This window comes from Neophocaena asiaeorientalis, unplaced genomic scaffold, assembly GCF_003031525.2.
Source record: "Neophocaena asiaeorientalis asiaeorientalis breed wild unplaced genomic scaffold, Neophocaena_asiaeorientalis_V1.1 scaffold204, whole genome shotgun sequence".
Lineage (NCBI taxonomy): Eukaryota > Metazoa > Chordata > Mammalia > Artiodactyla > Phocoenidae > Neophocaena > Neophocaena asiaeorientalis.
In genome coordinates, this window is record NW_020173922.1 from 4,492,410 (window position 1) to 4,508,775 (window position 16,366).

At 51.9% G+C, this 16,366-nt stretch overlaps 2 protein-coding genes across 3 annotated transcripts in view; one reads left to right on the plus strand and one right to left on the minus strand.

Moving 5' to 3' along the window:
* PAIP2 (poly(A) binding protein interacting protein 2) overlaps nucleotides 1–1,251 on the plus strand; it is a 21,064-nt gene extending 19,813 nt beyond the window's left edge. The window contains exon 4 of the mRNA XM_024752211.1: nucleotides 246–1,251. Coding sequence (XP_024607979.1) covers nucleotides 246–302 — 57 coding nt within the window. The 3' untranslated portion in view covers nucleotides 303–1,251. The remainder of the gene's footprint in view (nucleotides 1–245) is intronic.
* Nucleotides 1–16,366, minus strand: part of LOC112404336 (solute carrier family 23 member 1) — a 17,665-nt gene that overhangs the window by 685 nt on the left and 614 nt on the right. Inside the window, exons 2-18 of one of the 2 annotated variants that reach the window (XM_024752209.1) lie at nucleotides 15,507–15,631; nucleotides 15,042–15,152; nucleotides 14,881–14,951; nucleotides 12,047–12,108; nucleotides 11,290–11,424; nucleotides 10,693–10,850; nucleotides 9,864–9,952; nucleotides 9,626–9,693; nucleotides 9,276–9,457; nucleotides 9,024–9,144; nucleotides 8,607–8,763; nucleotides 8,138–8,285; nucleotides 7,282–7,387; nucleotides 6,900–7,053; nucleotides 6,663–6,806; nucleotides 6,062–6,157; nucleotides 2,934–3,200 (exon numbers count right to left, since the gene is read on the minus strand). In XM_024752209.1, the coding sequence (XP_024607977.1) occupies nucleotides 2,953–3,200; nucleotides 6,062–6,157; nucleotides 6,663–6,806; nucleotides 6,900–7,053; nucleotides 7,282–7,387; nucleotides 8,138–8,285; nucleotides 8,607–8,763; nucleotides 9,024–9,144; nucleotides 9,276–9,457; nucleotides 9,626–9,693; nucleotides 9,864–9,952; nucleotides 10,693–10,850; nucleotides 11,290–11,424; nucleotides 12,047–12,108; nucleotides 14,881–14,951; nucleotides 15,042–15,152; nucleotides 15,507–15,631 (2,175 nt within the window). In that variant the 3' untranslated portion in view covers nucleotides 2,934–2,952. The remainder of the gene's footprint in view (nucleotides 1–2,933; nucleotides 3,201–6,061; nucleotides 6,158–6,662; nucleotides 6,807–6,899; nucleotides 7,054–7,281; nucleotides 7,388–8,137; nucleotides 8,286–8,606; nucleotides 8,764–9,023; nucleotides 9,145–9,275; nucleotides 9,458–9,625; nucleotides 9,694–9,863; nucleotides 9,953–10,692; nucleotides 10,851–11,289; nucleotides 11,425–12,046; nucleotides 12,109–14,880; nucleotides 14,952–15,041; nucleotides 15,153–15,506; nucleotides 15,632–16,366) is intronic. The other variant, XM_024752210.1, reaches the window with a different exon arrangement.

Consider the following 16,366-nt stretch of genomic DNA (forward strand, 5'->3'; position numbering starts at 1 on the left):
CAATTTCTACTTTCTCTTTAGAAAGTTGATAAAATTTGGTATAATATACGTAGCTTACATCTGGTTCCTCCTTTCCGTGCTGTGGATTTTATTTTTTTTACTTAAGTTTGACCTTACAATCTGAATTCTTGCCTTTGTCTTATATTTTTGGAAGATGTTTTTGCATGTGGATCTGCGTTGAATGCTTCTGAGTATCTGAAGCTTATCTGTTAATGAACTTGCTTTTTTATGTACTTATTTTCCAGGTCAAGAGCAATCTGAATCCAAATGCAAAGGAGTTTGTTCCTGGGGTGAAGTACTGAAATATTTGAGTAGACGGGGCCCTCTTTTGGTGGATGTAGCACAATTTCCACACTGTGAAGGCAGTATTAGAAGACTTAATTGTAAAAGCTCTCTCTTGTCACTGTGTTACACTTATGCATTGCCAAAGTTTTGTTAGTCTTGCATGCTTAATAAAAGTGCTGAGACTGTTATTAAGTAAAAAGCTGTCAAACATTTACTGAAAATAGAATTGGCCCCATGGCTTGATGTGAAGACAGTGAGGAAAGAAGCACCAGTCAAGTTGTGTCAAAGCACCAAATTAAATGACCTCTAAATCTTAGTGAATTGTCCTTTATGAGACTAAACTGGTCCCTTAAGGTTAACTAATACTTGTTAATGTCCAAATTTTTTTAAATGAGTAAATTTAAGTTCTAGTAGTTAATTTCTTAGTTCAGACTTAAATTTGCATTTGTCCCCGTCAGAAAGAATCTCCTTTTTCTGATGAAGGCTTGTTAATTTGAAATAATTTTTTATAAACAAGTATGTCTTAGGTTCACTACCTTGTAACCTTAGTAACCAAAGTTCTGGCTCTTATGGTATGTTATCATATAAGAAATATTGAATTCTCCTAATGTTACATCTGAGAAAGTATGTGATTTGAGAACTGCATCCTCTTCTAAGGAGTCATTGCATCAAAGCTATACCTGTGTAAAGTCTAACATTTGACCAACCCATAATCCAATTGAACAAAGAAATTGTAACCTGTGATTTGAGTGGTGCTTTTCCTTGCTTTGTTAACCATCACTACAATAGTCTGCAGCACAACTTTTCTTTTAACAAAGCTAGAACAGTTTTGGCTTCTTAAACTTCTTATTTGGGTAGGTTAAGCTGCCATACGTGTTCAGTGTGAATAGTGTTTAAGTTGAAAATATTGTAAAAAAATTATATTTTTTCAAAAATATTTAAAAAAATAAATAATAGTAGAACTGAGCAGATGGTTGTGTTTATTGGTGCTGGAATACAGACTCTCCAGTGGTGATACTTCCTTCAGCGTGGGCTCAGTCCCTCAGGACAGCCCTGCTGGCAAGATTTGCTGAGAGAGCAGGCTTTATTATTATATTCCATAGTGTCGAGTATGTTGTTATATAAGTGTCTGTCCAAAATACAGCAGTAAAATAAATCCCATAGCCCCTTCCGTAGCCCACCTTGATCACCTCAGGCTGCAGTGTCAGGGCAATTAAATATATCCATGTTAAGAAACTTTCTGGCTGGCCAGTATAATGGTAACCTTACTGTAGTCTAACCTTCATTGAGTTTTGCCCTTCACAAACCATTGCTGTTCTGATTGGACTGGTTTGCTATTTTGATTCACCTGGACCTTCCCCTTTTTCACCCTCACAAGCTAATTAATAATAGGTTTGTGGCTAATATTTATTTGGGATAGGCTGTCAAACCAACTAGCAATTTCCTGGTTCCACATACAATTCTGCCCCACGGCCCTACTCAGTCGTTGATAATGTCCTCTGTGTTCTTCTTGAGCTTGGAGGGCTCAAGATTAAGAAGGCCATCTAGTCAGTTCTGGGTCACATTCTTCCTAGGGTCCTTTGGTGTGCATACCTGTGCCTGGTGTTTTTTAATAGCTACCTTACTAAGCTAATAAACAGGTTTTTTAAGATGCTGAAGCAGACGATCCTGCTTGGCTCTCATTCTTTTTGGAGCCATAATACCACCAGTCCCCTCTGTTCTCTAACAGCTCAGTACCACAAGTGGCACAGCAGGCTGCCAAGTATATGAGGGTTACAGATCACTTCTCTGAGCCTGGACGGGGGCAAATGAGTTCATTTCCACATACTGCCGAATTATCATCATGCAGTATAATTAGAGGTTATAAACTTGAATTAGAGAGGCATTGCAACCTAATGTTTAAGAGCAAAGACTAGCCTATCTCAGGATTGTGTGATTAGTTAATACACATCAAGTACTTAAGACAATCCCTGGTACATAGAAAGTTCTATTTAAGTGACTTATTACAATTAAGGAGTTAGTCTAAGCTAGGCTCTCACTTTGTTGGAAGGTGTCTGAGGCAATGTGCACATTAAAACTACTTTGATTTTTTTTAAGGGCTTGAAACACATTATTACCCCGTCTGGGCCTATGTGGCATAGTTTTAGGGTAACTGAAGTCATTCTGTTTCGTAGGAGTTTTATTTTATTACAACTATTTAAACAAGGCACCTTATGTGAGAGGATTTTTCCTATTCTTGTGCTATGTCAGTTACTTCTCAACCTTTTCTATGTCATAAAGTGTAATTTATCATACTGGAGTGTAGGGATAAGGCTGCCTGTAGCTAGAGTTTATGGCTCACGGGCTCCAGTTGACCCAGTATCAGCCCAGATAACCAAAGGCCAAAGGGATCAATACTTCAGTATACTTGTAACCTCCTACAAGGTTACTGGCCCACACCTGTTGGGAAGTTCCACTGTCACTATAAAATGGCTAAGGAGTTCCACATATGTATATTGACTTCTTACCCAGTATGTCTTCTGATTGAAAATATTCAAATAGGTCACAGAAATGGAAACTGAGTACTTTGTTTTCTCTTTGGTTAAAGCATAAGAATGTTGTGATTTTTCAACCCTCCCACAAAAGCCATAGACTGACAGACATCCTACCTTTCCTGGGCGCAGTTTTTCAGACCTTGGTGCACACAGACCCAGTTTCTGTATTTTGTGGGGTATCTTCTGGAACTGGAAGCTGGTCTTTTGACCTTGAAGAAAATCCTTTGAAGACTGGGCAGATAGGAATGTATTTCAGAAAGACAATTCTTTTTACCATGCTCATCCCGATGGGAAAGTCATAGCTCTTCAGGCTGGTAGACATCTCACTGTTGGCATGGGCCCCAGCTTTCCACTGTATCAGACCTCGTTCCTCTGGGCTTCCTGGAAGAGGACAGTGGGGTCACTTACCAGAGCCAGCAGTCCTCTGCTACCTCCCCTTCCCATAACCTAGTCATAAGGTAGACTTCTGGAGTTGTCTTGATTCTCAATTCTCTGGTCCTGAAAAGTTGAATCTGTGATATCTCAGCTCTTAACTTGGCTAGAGCTCTAGGGAACCCTAAGGGATACTGGTTATACGTAATTAGTATTTATTGTGTATCTACAGTGTGCTATGGTCTGTGCTAAGTGCTTTTATTTCATTATCTAATTTCTTTGAAACATTGGTGGGAGGTGTATAGGCACTATTACACAAAATTTTATGATCAAGGAGGCAGGCAGATGGTTAAGTAATTGTCGGCCTGCATCTCGAGTATGGGGCTGGTGTCTGCTGGGCCAGTGGGGACCAAATAATGCTCAGACTGCTGTGAGGGCAGGAAGTTATATTTTGAAACACTGTAATCAGTATTAATATTCAATATTATGATTCCATATTTGGAAAATAAACTCTTGTTTTTATAATACAAACTTCAGAAAGTCAAGCTAAGTAAAATCTTTGTTGGTGATAGGGATACGCAAGAGAGATTTTTTTTACAACTAGGGGAAATCTCCTTTAGGAGGTATGGGAGGGATGTGTGAATTCTCTGAGGTTTTCACAAGAGGGCTGGGGTTGACCGAAGACTGTGAGACTGTAAATCTAGTGCAAAGATTTCCACGCGTTGGCAGCCCAGACTGAAAAGCCCCATGAGTAGAGAAACCAAATGTGTCCCAAAGTCTCAGAGGAGAGGGCACTGAGGGAGGGCTGGCGTCCTTAGAGAAGACCACTTGGAGGAGGTACTGTTTGAGCTGGGCCTGACTGCACAAAGAGCACAGGTGGGCAGAGTGGAGGGAGAAGAGCTGCAGCTGTGGCACAGGACTGAGGTGACTGATGGCCCCACTCCTCACCACTGCTGGGACACAAGAGCCAGCCCGGCACTCCCTCGCCTCCCCTCCACATCCCTACCTGTGTTGCCTTCTCCAGTGCTTCTCCAAATCCTAATCTTCTTGGCCCCACCCAGAATCATCCAGGAAGCCCTCCAGATGACTCCAGCCCAGGCTTATTCACTTCATTGCTCTAAATTGCTTTAAACCCAGTTTTCCTTCCTATCTTGTTGACTTAATGTTTTTTACCCTTAAGTATCTAACTCGGGGCCGTGCTTGCTCCAGTAGCACTTGCTGAACTAAACTTACTGCCCCTCTAAGGTTGGTCTGTGGGTAGGTAAAGAGTAAGAGCAAATGCAAAGTGGTCTATCAGCAAAATGTACCCATCCTACAGAATAAAGCTCTATAATTCCATTTTTGAGGACAAGGTTCTGAGCCAGCCAGACCTGGGCTTGAAACCAGGTTGTGTGACCTTAGGCAAGTGATTTAACCACTCTGAGCTTCAGATTCCTCATCATGGAGATGGAAGGACTGTTGAAGATTATGTAGCATAATACATATATTGATCATTGGCAGAGATGGTTGCTGATGGGCAGCTGGGTTGAAGGATAGAGATGTGAGGAACTCAGGCACTCTGAGGCTGTTAACATCTGGGTAGCTTAATCCAGCTGCCCAAATCACAGACCCCTCTGTACAGCTGCCCACCCAGACGCCCTCTATCTCCGTGGATTCCCTAGGCATTGAGGTTGCCACTTCCCTGTCTCATGTCCGCAGGATGAGCTTCTCCAGGTCCCACCTCAGCTTCCTCTGGTGGGCGAGGGGGGTACCACGGTCAGGTATCACCCATCCATCCAAGTGATAGCTGCTACCAAAAGCTCCCTCATCTGATGCCATCTAAAATCCCTGAAAGTGCCAGGGAGTCCTGGCCCTTCCCTGCCCAAACTCTAACCCACCAGCTGTGCATAGCCAGCCACTGATTGCTGTGCTCTGAATAGACACTTGTGTCTTCAGAGAGGGGAAAGCAAGTGGGGTCAGCTATGTTTAGGCTGTTAAGTCGCAGAAGATGGAGAGCTATCATCCTCCATCTGTCATCTCTGTGGACTGATGCAATCTAGCCCGTCTCTACGGAGCTTTCCTTGATCTTACACTTCCCCTGAAACTCTCTAGCAGAGGCACTGTGGTGGAGTGGCTGGGACACAGGCCTTGGACTAACTGCATCAGATGGACTTGTTTAAATCCCAAATTTGCAGCGTTTTAAATCAGCAAGTTTTGTGACCTTCGGTGAGTCACCTAACCTCTGATTCTTTTTTCTCATATAAAGTGGTGTTGATAGTCTCTACCTCACAGGATAGTTTTTGAGGATGAAAGGAGACATTTAGCTCCATGCCTGACCCATAAGTGTTTGGTAAATGCTAACTATTCTTATTAATAGTTAGAGCACCTGGTGACATTTAGTTTTTATATATTTCCTGGGCACATAAACATGGGTCAGGAGGATTCTCAGGGACCCCACAAAGTATCCTCCATGATCCCTGTAAAAAGCCCTGATACCAAAGAGAAACGTTAGGGGCTCTTCTAGTAGCCAGCATAAGTCACTGGCATATTTGGAGTGAATTTTGCCAACATACTGATGCTACATTTCCATCTGTCCTACTCTAAGAAAGCAAAAGCAACCCTCAACCCAGTGGCAACAAAGAAATGGAAAAGAAACAATTTACAGGGCCCAGGAATGACTCTCCTAGCCACACCCTCTTCAAGACTAAGAGGGAAGCCTGTGCCTCTATCAGGCTGGTGGTCTCTCCCTCCGGCCCATCTGTTCCTGCTTCTCCCTGCAGGGCCTGAGGCATTGCATCTGACCTGGCCACAGCTCCAGCTCAGGAGACATCTGCTGGACTGCCTCTGAGTCCAACCTAGTTCTCTGTTCCCCTCTCAGGGCTGACCCATACCTGGCACTGTGTTGTCCAGTATGAAAGCGAGGCACCCACCCACAAACATCTCCGTGGTCAGCAGCACAGTCAGAATCTGGTCCACTTCAGGAATGCCTGTGGAATAGGCCAAAGGCTAATGGGTGTCACAGCCCCATCTGGAGAACAGAGCTCAGAGACTTTCTCCCCACTGGTGCAGCCTGCTGACTTCCTTGAGCAAGCACAGAGATGGAACAGTACAAAACCTTGACTTTCAAGATTATACACCTCTGCCTCTCCCATCCTTGGATTCAAATCCCAGTTTTGCTGGTTGCTACTTGTCTTGCAACAAATCATTTAACCCATCTGAACCTCACTTTTCTCACCTGTAACATGAAGATGGTAATAGTATCTGTCTCATGGAGCTGTTGTGAAAATTAAATGAGCATATGTAAAGCTCATACCTGTCCACAAAAGGTGTCTTAGTAAAGAACAGCTGTTAATTAGCCTCAGCTGCTAACATCCAGAGATGGGCAGGATTTGTGGCTCTGGCTGTGTGGAGCCTTTGAGGGAAGAGGCTATGCTCAGAGTCGAGCCCACCACACCTCCCCCACCCTGAGACAGGTAAGACAGGTGGAGGCACCTGTGTTGATGGCATCCGGGTTGGAGTCCAGGTAATTGGGCAGCGTGAGCCCGAAGAACATGGAAAATCCAAGCACAAAGAGGTTGCGGGAGGAGTTCATGTCCACGAACTGCAGGTTAGACAGCCCCACAGCTGTAATCATGCCTGAGAGCACAAAAGAACCGCTGGAGGCTCCTCGCAGGCTGGGTAGGCTCCACCACACGGCGACCACGCCCCAAAAGCACGCACAACACTCACCAAAAAGGGTGCAGAACATCCCCCCTAGGATGGGGTCAGGGAGCGAGGCGAAGAGGGCTGTGAACTTGCCAATGGTGCCCAGGACCAGCATGATACCCGCACCATACTGCACCACGCACCGGCTACCCACCTGCCAGTGAGCCAAGGGGTGGGGCTAGACCCAGGGGGTGAAGTTGTGCGGGGTTAGTTGTGGGAGGGGAGGGGCGCGGTGGGTGGGCGGGGCCTGTTATAAGAGCAAGGTACATATGGGTCAGAGCATGATGCAAGGGAGGCCTGTCAAAGGCAGGGTGGGGCTAGGCCAAAGTAGGGACAGGCTTGGGGCGGGGCCTGCGGCACATGGAATTGGGGCGCGGCTTTGTGCTGCTCTGGCTAGTTGTGGCACCTTGGTAATCCCCAGGACACCAATGTTGGGGCTGGACGAGGTGGACCCGTTGCCCGTGCCCAGCAGCCCTGCGATAATGCAACAGATGCCTTCAGTGAAGATACCCCTGTAAGAAAAGGGCAAGTGGGGGCCTTGGTCCATGCTCTAGCCTGGTCTGTGTCCTCCCATTGCCCTGGCCAGGCTGGCCAGAGTCTCTAGGGCTGTGTGAGCTGCAACTATCTGTCCGTAGTACTCCCCACTCCGGGCCAGAGGTGGGTCTGGGAGCCAGGAGCCCAGGTCTGAATGCTAGTCCCACTGCCCTGGCAATTAATCCTTAGGTGATTCTGGGCTTCAATTTCGTCTGTCAGATGGGGATATTAAGAGTACCTGTCTTACAGAGCCATTAGTGGATTGCATAAGAACGCACATCAAGAGCTAGACACATGGGGACTTCCCTGGTAGTCCAGCAGTGAAGACTCCGCACTCCCAATGCAGGGGGGCCCCAGTTCCATCCCTGGTCAGAGAACTAGATCTCACATGCTTCAACTAAGAGCCCGCATGCCGCAACTAAAAAGATCCCATGTGCTGCAACTAAGAGCCGGTGCAGCCAAATAAATAAAGAGAGAAAGAAAGAAAGCTAGACACATGGAAGGCTGTCAGTGACTGTAGTTTCCCTTAGACTTCGTCGTCTCCTCAGCTGTTCGCAACACAGAGTGAGTGATGAGAGCATCTCCATTTCATAAGTAAGGAGAACCTGGAGAGTTAGTGACTTGCCCAACTCCTTGTCCCCCACCTCTGGGATTCAATTCTGTCCGGACGTTTGCTTCCTGAGTGACCCTTGAGGGGATGAGATACCGGCGAGGGCAGGTCGGCATACCTGTTGATAGCGTGCACTGGAGGGGGTGGTGCGCCAGCCAGGCGGGCACAAGCATAGTAATCTCCGATGGACTCAATTATGCCTGCTAATGTGGCACTAAACATTCCCAGCACAGCAGCCGCAGTCACTGTGGGAAGCCCCCACTGACCTGTATCAACAGGGAGATGGGAGGTTGGATGCAATGAGTGTTCCTAGGTGGGTCAGGGAGTGGACTGGGCAGTACTTGGGTGGAGCAGGGGAAGTGGTAAAGAGATCTCAAGCTGGGGTGGGAGCTATACAGTTGTGGGAGCTTATTTGGGGTCACTTAGAATCATAAAGCTGGAGTGAGACTTTGAGTATACCACCACTCTGCCTGGCACACTATAAATGTGCAGCTAATACTTGTTATGTCATCAGCTGGACTGGGGTCACCAGGGGCCTCACTGACGGTCTCAGTTGGAGGCAGAGGGGCCCAGATGGAGTTGCTCACAGGGGTAGGGGATGCGGATCCAGGGAGCAATAGCCACGATGTCCCCTCGGGCATCTGTTCGTGCCTGGAAGCCATAGGCCGTGGGGTCTGAGGGCAGCACGTCCGTCAGGGTCAGTATATAGCAGAGCAGCCACACGGTCATGATGGCTAGCACGATCTGAAGTGGGGGTGGGGGGTGAGGGTTGCACTGAGGGCCCAGGAGGTCTTGGTCCAGGCTAACCAGCTCCTACCTTAGCCCTAGCCCCCGCCCGAGCCTGTGCCCCAGCCCCAGCTCAGACCCCGGCCCCCATCCCTGGCTAGGACCTCAACTCTGCCTCTAGCTCCCCTGCTGCCCCTGCCCTTTCCCCTGCCCTTGGCCCTGGACTTAGGTCCAGCCCTTGCCCTAGTCCCACCCCGAACTGCCTGTCAGCTCCTCACGGGAAACATCTTGAAGATCTGGATGCGGAAGAGAGTGAGGCCCTTTCCCCAGCAGTAGACAGGCAGCAAGAAGGTGAGATTTCGCAGGTACTGGGAGAAGAGGACAATCAGGAGAATGGAGCTGGGGACAGAAGCACAAAGAGGAAACGGCTGGTAGGCCGGGCTGGGGGCAAGAGCCAAGGCTAAGGGGGCAGGACACGAAGGGGTTGAGGGACTGGGGCTGGGCAAGGATCAGGCCTGGTGCCCACTCACCAAGCTGAGATACCCCAGTGGGAGCCAGCTCGGTCACCAGCAGCTTGGAAGACAGAGAGACCAATGAGGGAGACAGTGGGGGTGACTGTAAGAGGCCCGATGTAACTGAGCAGGGCCCCAGGCAGCCCCATCAGCCCAATCACCACCTCCACCATACTGGACACCATGATTGCACCCTGGACCTGGAAAAGCAAAGATCAGCTATAAGTCACCATGTAGAAGCCATGACCTCTATGTTAAAAAAATGTTCCTGGACTACATCCTCATATCCCCCAATTCAGCAGTGGCCTTCCCTCCCATCTAGTCCCACCCTCAAGTCCAGGTCTCTTCTACCCCACATGCAAACCCACCTCTCGTATCCGTGGGTGCCAAATATGAGAGGTATTCAGGGGCAGACTCCAGTTACCGTAGATCTCCTCTGGGGGCATAGACAGGAACGCACACACGTGCACGCATGCACGGGGAACAGAGAGAGAAAGTAAAGATGCTGCCCTGAAGGCACCTTGGGGTACGGACATGGAACAGTCGCCCAGACCTCCGGGCTCCTGGGGCTCCCCTCTCCAGTGCAGCCCCCAGAAATGTGCCCACCTTCTGGAGGACATTTCCATCTCTCCAGGGCCAGGATGGCTTTGGCTGGGACCAGAAATGCAAAGGCACTGGCCTGGAACAGTGGCAGCCTGGAAAGAGAGGCACAGAGCAGCAGGGACAGGGGGGGAGGTGGGGAGGCAGGAACACAGAGACAGGGGACATGGGGAGGGAGGGGCACAGAGCGAGGCACAGGGAGAATCACACACAGGGACAGAGACACAGAGGAACAAGGGCAAGGGCAGAACAGAGGGAAGTCACTGAGGCCCCAGGCAGGACTCTAACATTTTGGGGGCCTAAGAAAGAAAACAGATGGAGCTCCTGGCTCACAACCTGCTCCCTTTCCTTCTCAGCACCAGCTCCTGCACTGTGAGGGGCCACGTGCACGGAAGTGGACAGCTCAGCTCCTGCATGCAAGCTCCACTCACAACCTTCCTTCATCTTCCCACCATACAAATGACCATCCTTAGGCCACCCAGGCCTAGGACTGTGCACGCGGGGGCAGGGGGCCCCCAGGAGGACGGACCACTGAAGAGGCCCACACAAGCCCTGGCAGCAGGGGAGTGAGTGGCCCCAATTACCCAGAGTAAGGCTTAACAGAGGAGAGCCCAGCTAGGGCACGTTCCCTTTCCTTGAGGGACACCAGGGGTCCAGGGTGGGACCCCAGCCGCCTAGCTCTAAGGCTAGCCTGAAAGCAGAAGCAGCAGGTGGGGGCAGATAGCAGTTTTTCTTGTCCCACAAGAGTCCTCTGAGACTGCTCCCGCTGTGTGGATCACTGCGTGTGTGTCTACGTGGGGTGGGGTGGGGTAGGGGTGGGAGTGGGGCAGCTCACCGGATGCCCAGTGTGGTCTGGATGAGGGTGGTGATGCCCACACAGGTGAAGATGGTACCAATGAGCTGGCTGACCATGTACTGGTCACGGCCCACACACAGCGCCTCAGCCAGGAGGAAGGGCACAGCGATGGTGCCACTGAAGCAGGTCAGGTAATGCTAGGGGTGTGGGGAGAGTACATGAGGCAGGGCCCACGGAGCTCACAGGGAGGCAGGGGAACCCTCACAGTCCCCACGCCCGCCTCAGTGGGCCTGAGCCCGTGCCGCCCCTGCCAGTGTGCCCACCCAGGACTGATACTCCCATAAGGCATTCCCACAGAGAGACTGCTCACCTCTCTGGGGGTTACTAATCTGCCCCCAAGTTATTCCTGCAGCTTCTGTGGAGTGGGCCCCCTTTCCTGTCACCGGCACTCCGCCTGGCAGGCGATACCTTGTCCCTTTCAGGCCCCATCAAGCCTCTTCCCCACCCCTGCTAGGTGAGAGTCACTGCTTCTGACTTTAGGTTTCTCTTCCTGTTACCCAAGATGACCTCTTTGGCCAGGGAGGGGTCTGGGGAGCAGGCAGGGCGGGGATGGGAAGGCCCTGGGGAGATGCCCACCTGGAAGCCCAGCAGGACGCACAGGTACCAGGGCGGCACATCCTCGATCTTGTACAACATGTCAGACTTGGGCTCTGTGCACAGGGCCGTCGGGGGGTCCTTCGTGGAGGTCCCTGCTGAGCCCAGGGACTCATGCTGGGGGCAGCAGAGAGAAGTAACTCAGCGTGGAGTGATGGGAACCAGAAAAGTCCATTCTGCTTCAGAATCAATTAGGTAGCCCAAGTGGCCTGTCAGCTCCTCAGAATGGGGTCCCCACCCTTCCTCAATGCTCATGCACCCAGCTACCCCTTGGCCTGGCTACACGTGGCTCCCACCTCACATTGCTTTGTGCAGGGATGAGTCCGCTGTACTGGCTCCTGGAGCCCTCAGAACCTGGGCCTTCTAGCCAAGGGAACGGGCCCATACGTCAGAAGGCCGGGGTCACCAGGAGAGGAGGCAAAGAGGGCTGGAGACTGTGACAGGCCCTCTTGGACGTACTCTGGTCCCCCCTCTGTCCCTTAGAGGTCCTTGGGGTGTCACTAATGGGGCGGTAGGCTGGGCCCCTGCCGGCCCCCAAGCTGGGGTGAGCCAGTCCCAAAGCAGAAGTCTCCTTCACCCCACTGCCACCCCACCCCTCCCCCAACTGCCACATTCCGCCTGGGACAGTCACTCTTGATCCAGTTCATCAGAACCTTTGTCTCTGCCCTCCCAGGGAGCAAGGACTGCTCAGGCCCCCAGCCCCACCCTGCCCCCAACCGCTCCCCTCATTCCCCAGCACCTGTGTCTGGCCCTCAGGGTCCTCCTGGGCCCTCATCTTTGGGGCACAGGTGTGAGCAGTTCCTGAGGAGAAGAAGGGATTGCTTATACGAAGGACTTTAATCCGCATAGCCGACATTGTTCAAAGTAAATCTGTAACCAGATCTCCAACACTGATTGCGAAAGGAGGGCCCAGGCCCAGGTAACGTATTAACTCCGGCCACAGTGGAAAAGGCCGCCCAAGCCTCTGCCACATTTACCTCCCGAACACACCCTTCCTTGCCCACACCTGAGCCTGGGCACGGGACAGGTATTTTCCGAGAGAGGGCCGGAGGCGGGGTGAGGAGCAGATGGCCTTGGAAGTTTACCAGGCCCTGGGTGAGGTGAGAGGAAAGGGAGTGAAAATGGGCACATATTATGGTACACTCTGAATGAGGCTTTTCCCTGCTTATTAATCAAAAGTTAATCATTATCATCATCATAACCCATCTCGTTATTTAGGAACAACTGCGTGCCAAGCAACATCTATGTATTGTCATGTTTAACCCCAGGCGCTGGGTGCCATTAACCTCTTTTACAGCTGAGGAAACAGATTTAGGAGATGTGATCTGACCAAGGCCACACAGGTAGCAAGGTTTTAGAAAGCCATTCCAAAAATTCAGGTTGGCCTGAACTACTGAGCCCACGCTGTTAATTATACATTAAATGTCAGACAGGGCTGCCCTCTCCACCACCTCCACTCGCCCCTCAGGGTCCCTGAGGCACAGAACAGATGGGCCTCCGGAGAAGGAGCTGCTGAGGCTAGCCCGATCTTTTCTGTCTTCTGTGTCAGGACAAGGATTCCTTCCCTTCCCCTCCCAGTCAGGACCAGCTACATAATCTGTGGGACCCAGTGCAAAATGAAAATCTGGTGCCCCTGTTGCAAAAGTATTATAAATTTAAAAACAGCAACAGCAGAGCATTGAACTGATTTGTGGGGCCTTTCTAAGCACCGGGCCCTGCGTGACTGCCACGCAGCTGCTGAAGCCGGCCTGGGCCCGGCCTATCTTCCCCTCCTGGGGGCTGGGGAGAGCCCAGGGGCTGAGGGCCCTGATTCTGCTCCCTTCTGCGCTGCCCCAACCCCATTAGGGTCCACCTACTTCTGGGTCGCTGTGCCCATGGCCAGGCCCTGCCCCAAGGCCTCCCCCGCAGCACCACTGTCCAGCTGGGTAGCAACTTCATGTCACAGCCCCGAATCCGAATCCGACGGCCTGTCCAGCCTCCAGCCTGTTCCTCTGTCCACCTGTCCTCTCCTCTCAAATTCTGGCTCCTGTTCCCAGGTTCCCAAAGTCATCTGACCAGTTCGAAGCCTCTACACCTCGGCACTCTCCTCCCCGCCCTCTCCTCCCCGGTACTTCCCAGGGGCTGGGGAGACAGCCCTACCCCTTCCACACATTGTCCGTTGGACCCTCAAATCAACCCAAGCCACATACCACACACATGGAGACAAAGCCGGGAAGTTGCACATGGTCTCAGATACACAATCACACAAATGGACCTGGAGCACCTAGACTCTGACGCAAAGTGTCTCTAAATCACTCCACAAAAACACAGGGCCACGCAGGTGCACGTCATGGGCTCCCGGCTCCACACCTGATACTACTGACTGCTCAGCCAATTCCTTGGGCCCTGGCTCTCCTGGTGCTTAAGAGTTCTCTCCTGAGGGCCAGGAGGAGGGGCCTCAGGAAGATGGGGAACAGGTGATAGAATGTAGGGGGCTGGGGTGCAGAGTGGTAAGGGCCTGCCTGGGACACCACCATTCCTTCAGCCTTAACCTTCCCCCACTCCCCAAATTTGAATCCCCTCCTAGCCCTGCCACTGCTCAGCCTGGGACTCTGCCTGAGCCTCTTTTGTTGTCTGAGCCCCAGTTTCTGCACCTGTCAACAGGGGATTAGAGTGTCTGTTCTGTCCACTTTCCAGGGCTTTGGAGGATCAGAGACACAAATGAATCTGTAAGCTGTAGCACCACTGACCCCAGATACCCAGACCCAGGTGTGAACCAGGTGGAGCTCTTTTCTCCGTTTCTAAGAAAAGGGCCCCAGGTGAGAATTTCTGGGGAGAGCAGGACGTAGAGCCAAGATACTGAATCCAGCCTGTTCCAGGACCCCTGCCCTGCCCTGCCCTGTCCCCGGTGAGCACCGAGGGCTCAACCATGCTAGCTGGGGTCAGAGCAGAGTCTAGAAAGTGAGCAGCTGCTGGGTGTAGACCCAGGAAGACTAGTGTTCTGGGAGGGGCACAGTAGCACGCAGTGGTTGCAGTGGGTATGTCCACAGGCAGCCTGCTTATGGAGTTTGCCTTGGCTTTTCTTTTCTCTCCTGAGGGATCTGGGGTTTCAACCGTTCAGATAACTGGTTCCATATGCCTTTGACAGCTCACTCACATTTCCAGCCATGACAGATCTCACTTACCTCTGGGAAATTGTGGGGGATGTGTACCTGGCCCTCTCTAGGAGGGACGTCAGCAGAAACACCAATGTCTACCCTCCCAGCCCCCCAAGCACCTTTTGCAGAGAGAAGGAATCGAGGTCACTGGTTTTATTTGAGTCCAGAGGGGAAGGCCTTGGCCGCCCCCCAGGCCCCAGGGCCCAGAAGCTGGAGGAGGGAGGGAGAGTGGCAGCACAGAAGAACAAGGCCTCCCCGCCCTCCAAGCAGCCTGCAGAAAGGAGGGGACAGATCCAGAGGAAGCCCAGCTCCCTTTAGGGGCTGACCAGGAAGGGGAAGGAGGAGCTGGACTAGAGCTCTGCCCTTGTGACTGGTGCCTCCTCTGAGCAGGCCCCCCGGTGGCCTCCACACAGCAATGCCTCCAGGGCCCCTTGACCTTGTTGGTGGGCTTCATAGATCTGGTCTTCTCCAAACTCCCCCAGGTAGTGAAAGCATGTCTTGGAGAGCCTAGGGGAGCCCAGGAGGAGCCTCAGACTCTGCCCAGCCCACAGTGGGGCAGACCAAGGCTCCATCCCACCCCAGTCCTCCAGTCATGACCTCGTGGGCCACGGCGCCCCCATGACGATCACACTGATGCTCGGCTCCGGCCCCTTCCTAAGTCCTGGGCCCATGAGACGTTTCACCTGGTCCACTTCTCCAACTCCGTAGCTGGAGGCAGTGGAAGGAGAGGGAGACAGCATTAGTGGAGCCCATCAGCACATGAAGCTGGGCACACTGGGCATCCGCTGAGTTTAGCGCCCAGATTCTGATCCTCCTTGCTGAAAAACTAAGGACCAGAAAGGGGAAACTCCGGGCCCAAAGTCACACAGCAACCTTGTCTCCTGGCCACCTCACTCTTCTACTTGCTCCCAGCTCCAGAGCTCAGACTCTGTCCCAGCCAGTCCCCACCCTTGGGCCAGAGCCCTAGTGGAGTGTGTGTGGTGTGTGAGTGGGAGAACGAGAAGCCCCACTCATCAGCCTGCCCCTGGAGGAGGGGGGGCAGGGGCCGGATTTTCAACTCACCCCTGCCAGGTCTGGGAGCAGCTCTGGTCCAGGACGTCTGTGTATACCGACTCGCTCAGCTTGCCACGGCCCCCGGAGTCCAGGGTGTGAAGCTTGGCCTCTGCCTTTGTCAGATGCTGCCACATCTGGAACAAGGAGGGGTTGAGAACCAGGGCTTCAGAACTGCTCAGCGTGAAAGGAGGGGTGATTGGGCTGGGGGCGGGGAGAGAAGCCTGTGTCTCTGAGGAAGAACGAGGCAATGGAGCCTTTTGAGCAGGAAGCACCTGTGAGGCAGGCTTCACGGCCCTCCCCCAGGTCCAGAAAGCTGGGACCACGCCAGCTGAGGCAAGATCCGCTGCCTTGGGATGGGAGGTGGGTGGGAAACACTGAGGTGGAGAATTAGGCCTGGGCATTGGGGCCCCTCCCCCAGGTAACACCTGCCCATCAGCACACACTATTTGAAACCGCAAGAACAAGGAGAGAAAAACAACCTCCCAGTCTTCAGAGACACGTGTACTCATAGCCCCCGTGTGCGTGCGCGTGCAGTCACACAGACACACACAAGTACTCAGGCACACGTGACAGGTTTGTATGTGAACTCAAGACACACACATGCTCATGGACTCATGGGACTGACAAACACGCACACGTGTACACATGCACCGATGCTCCCCAGTCACGCTTCGGGAAGGAGTCCAGACTTAAGGGTGGTTCTAGAAAGGGAGGAGTCCGAGAGGACAAGCTAGGGACTCCCTGGTGTCCCAGAGATCGCCTGCTCTTTGTTGGGCAGACAGATAGGTAAACTGAGGCAGGCCGGTGCCAGTGAGGTGAAGATGGCAATATCATGGTAGGCTGAGTCTAGCTCGATGCCTTGGGGGGGG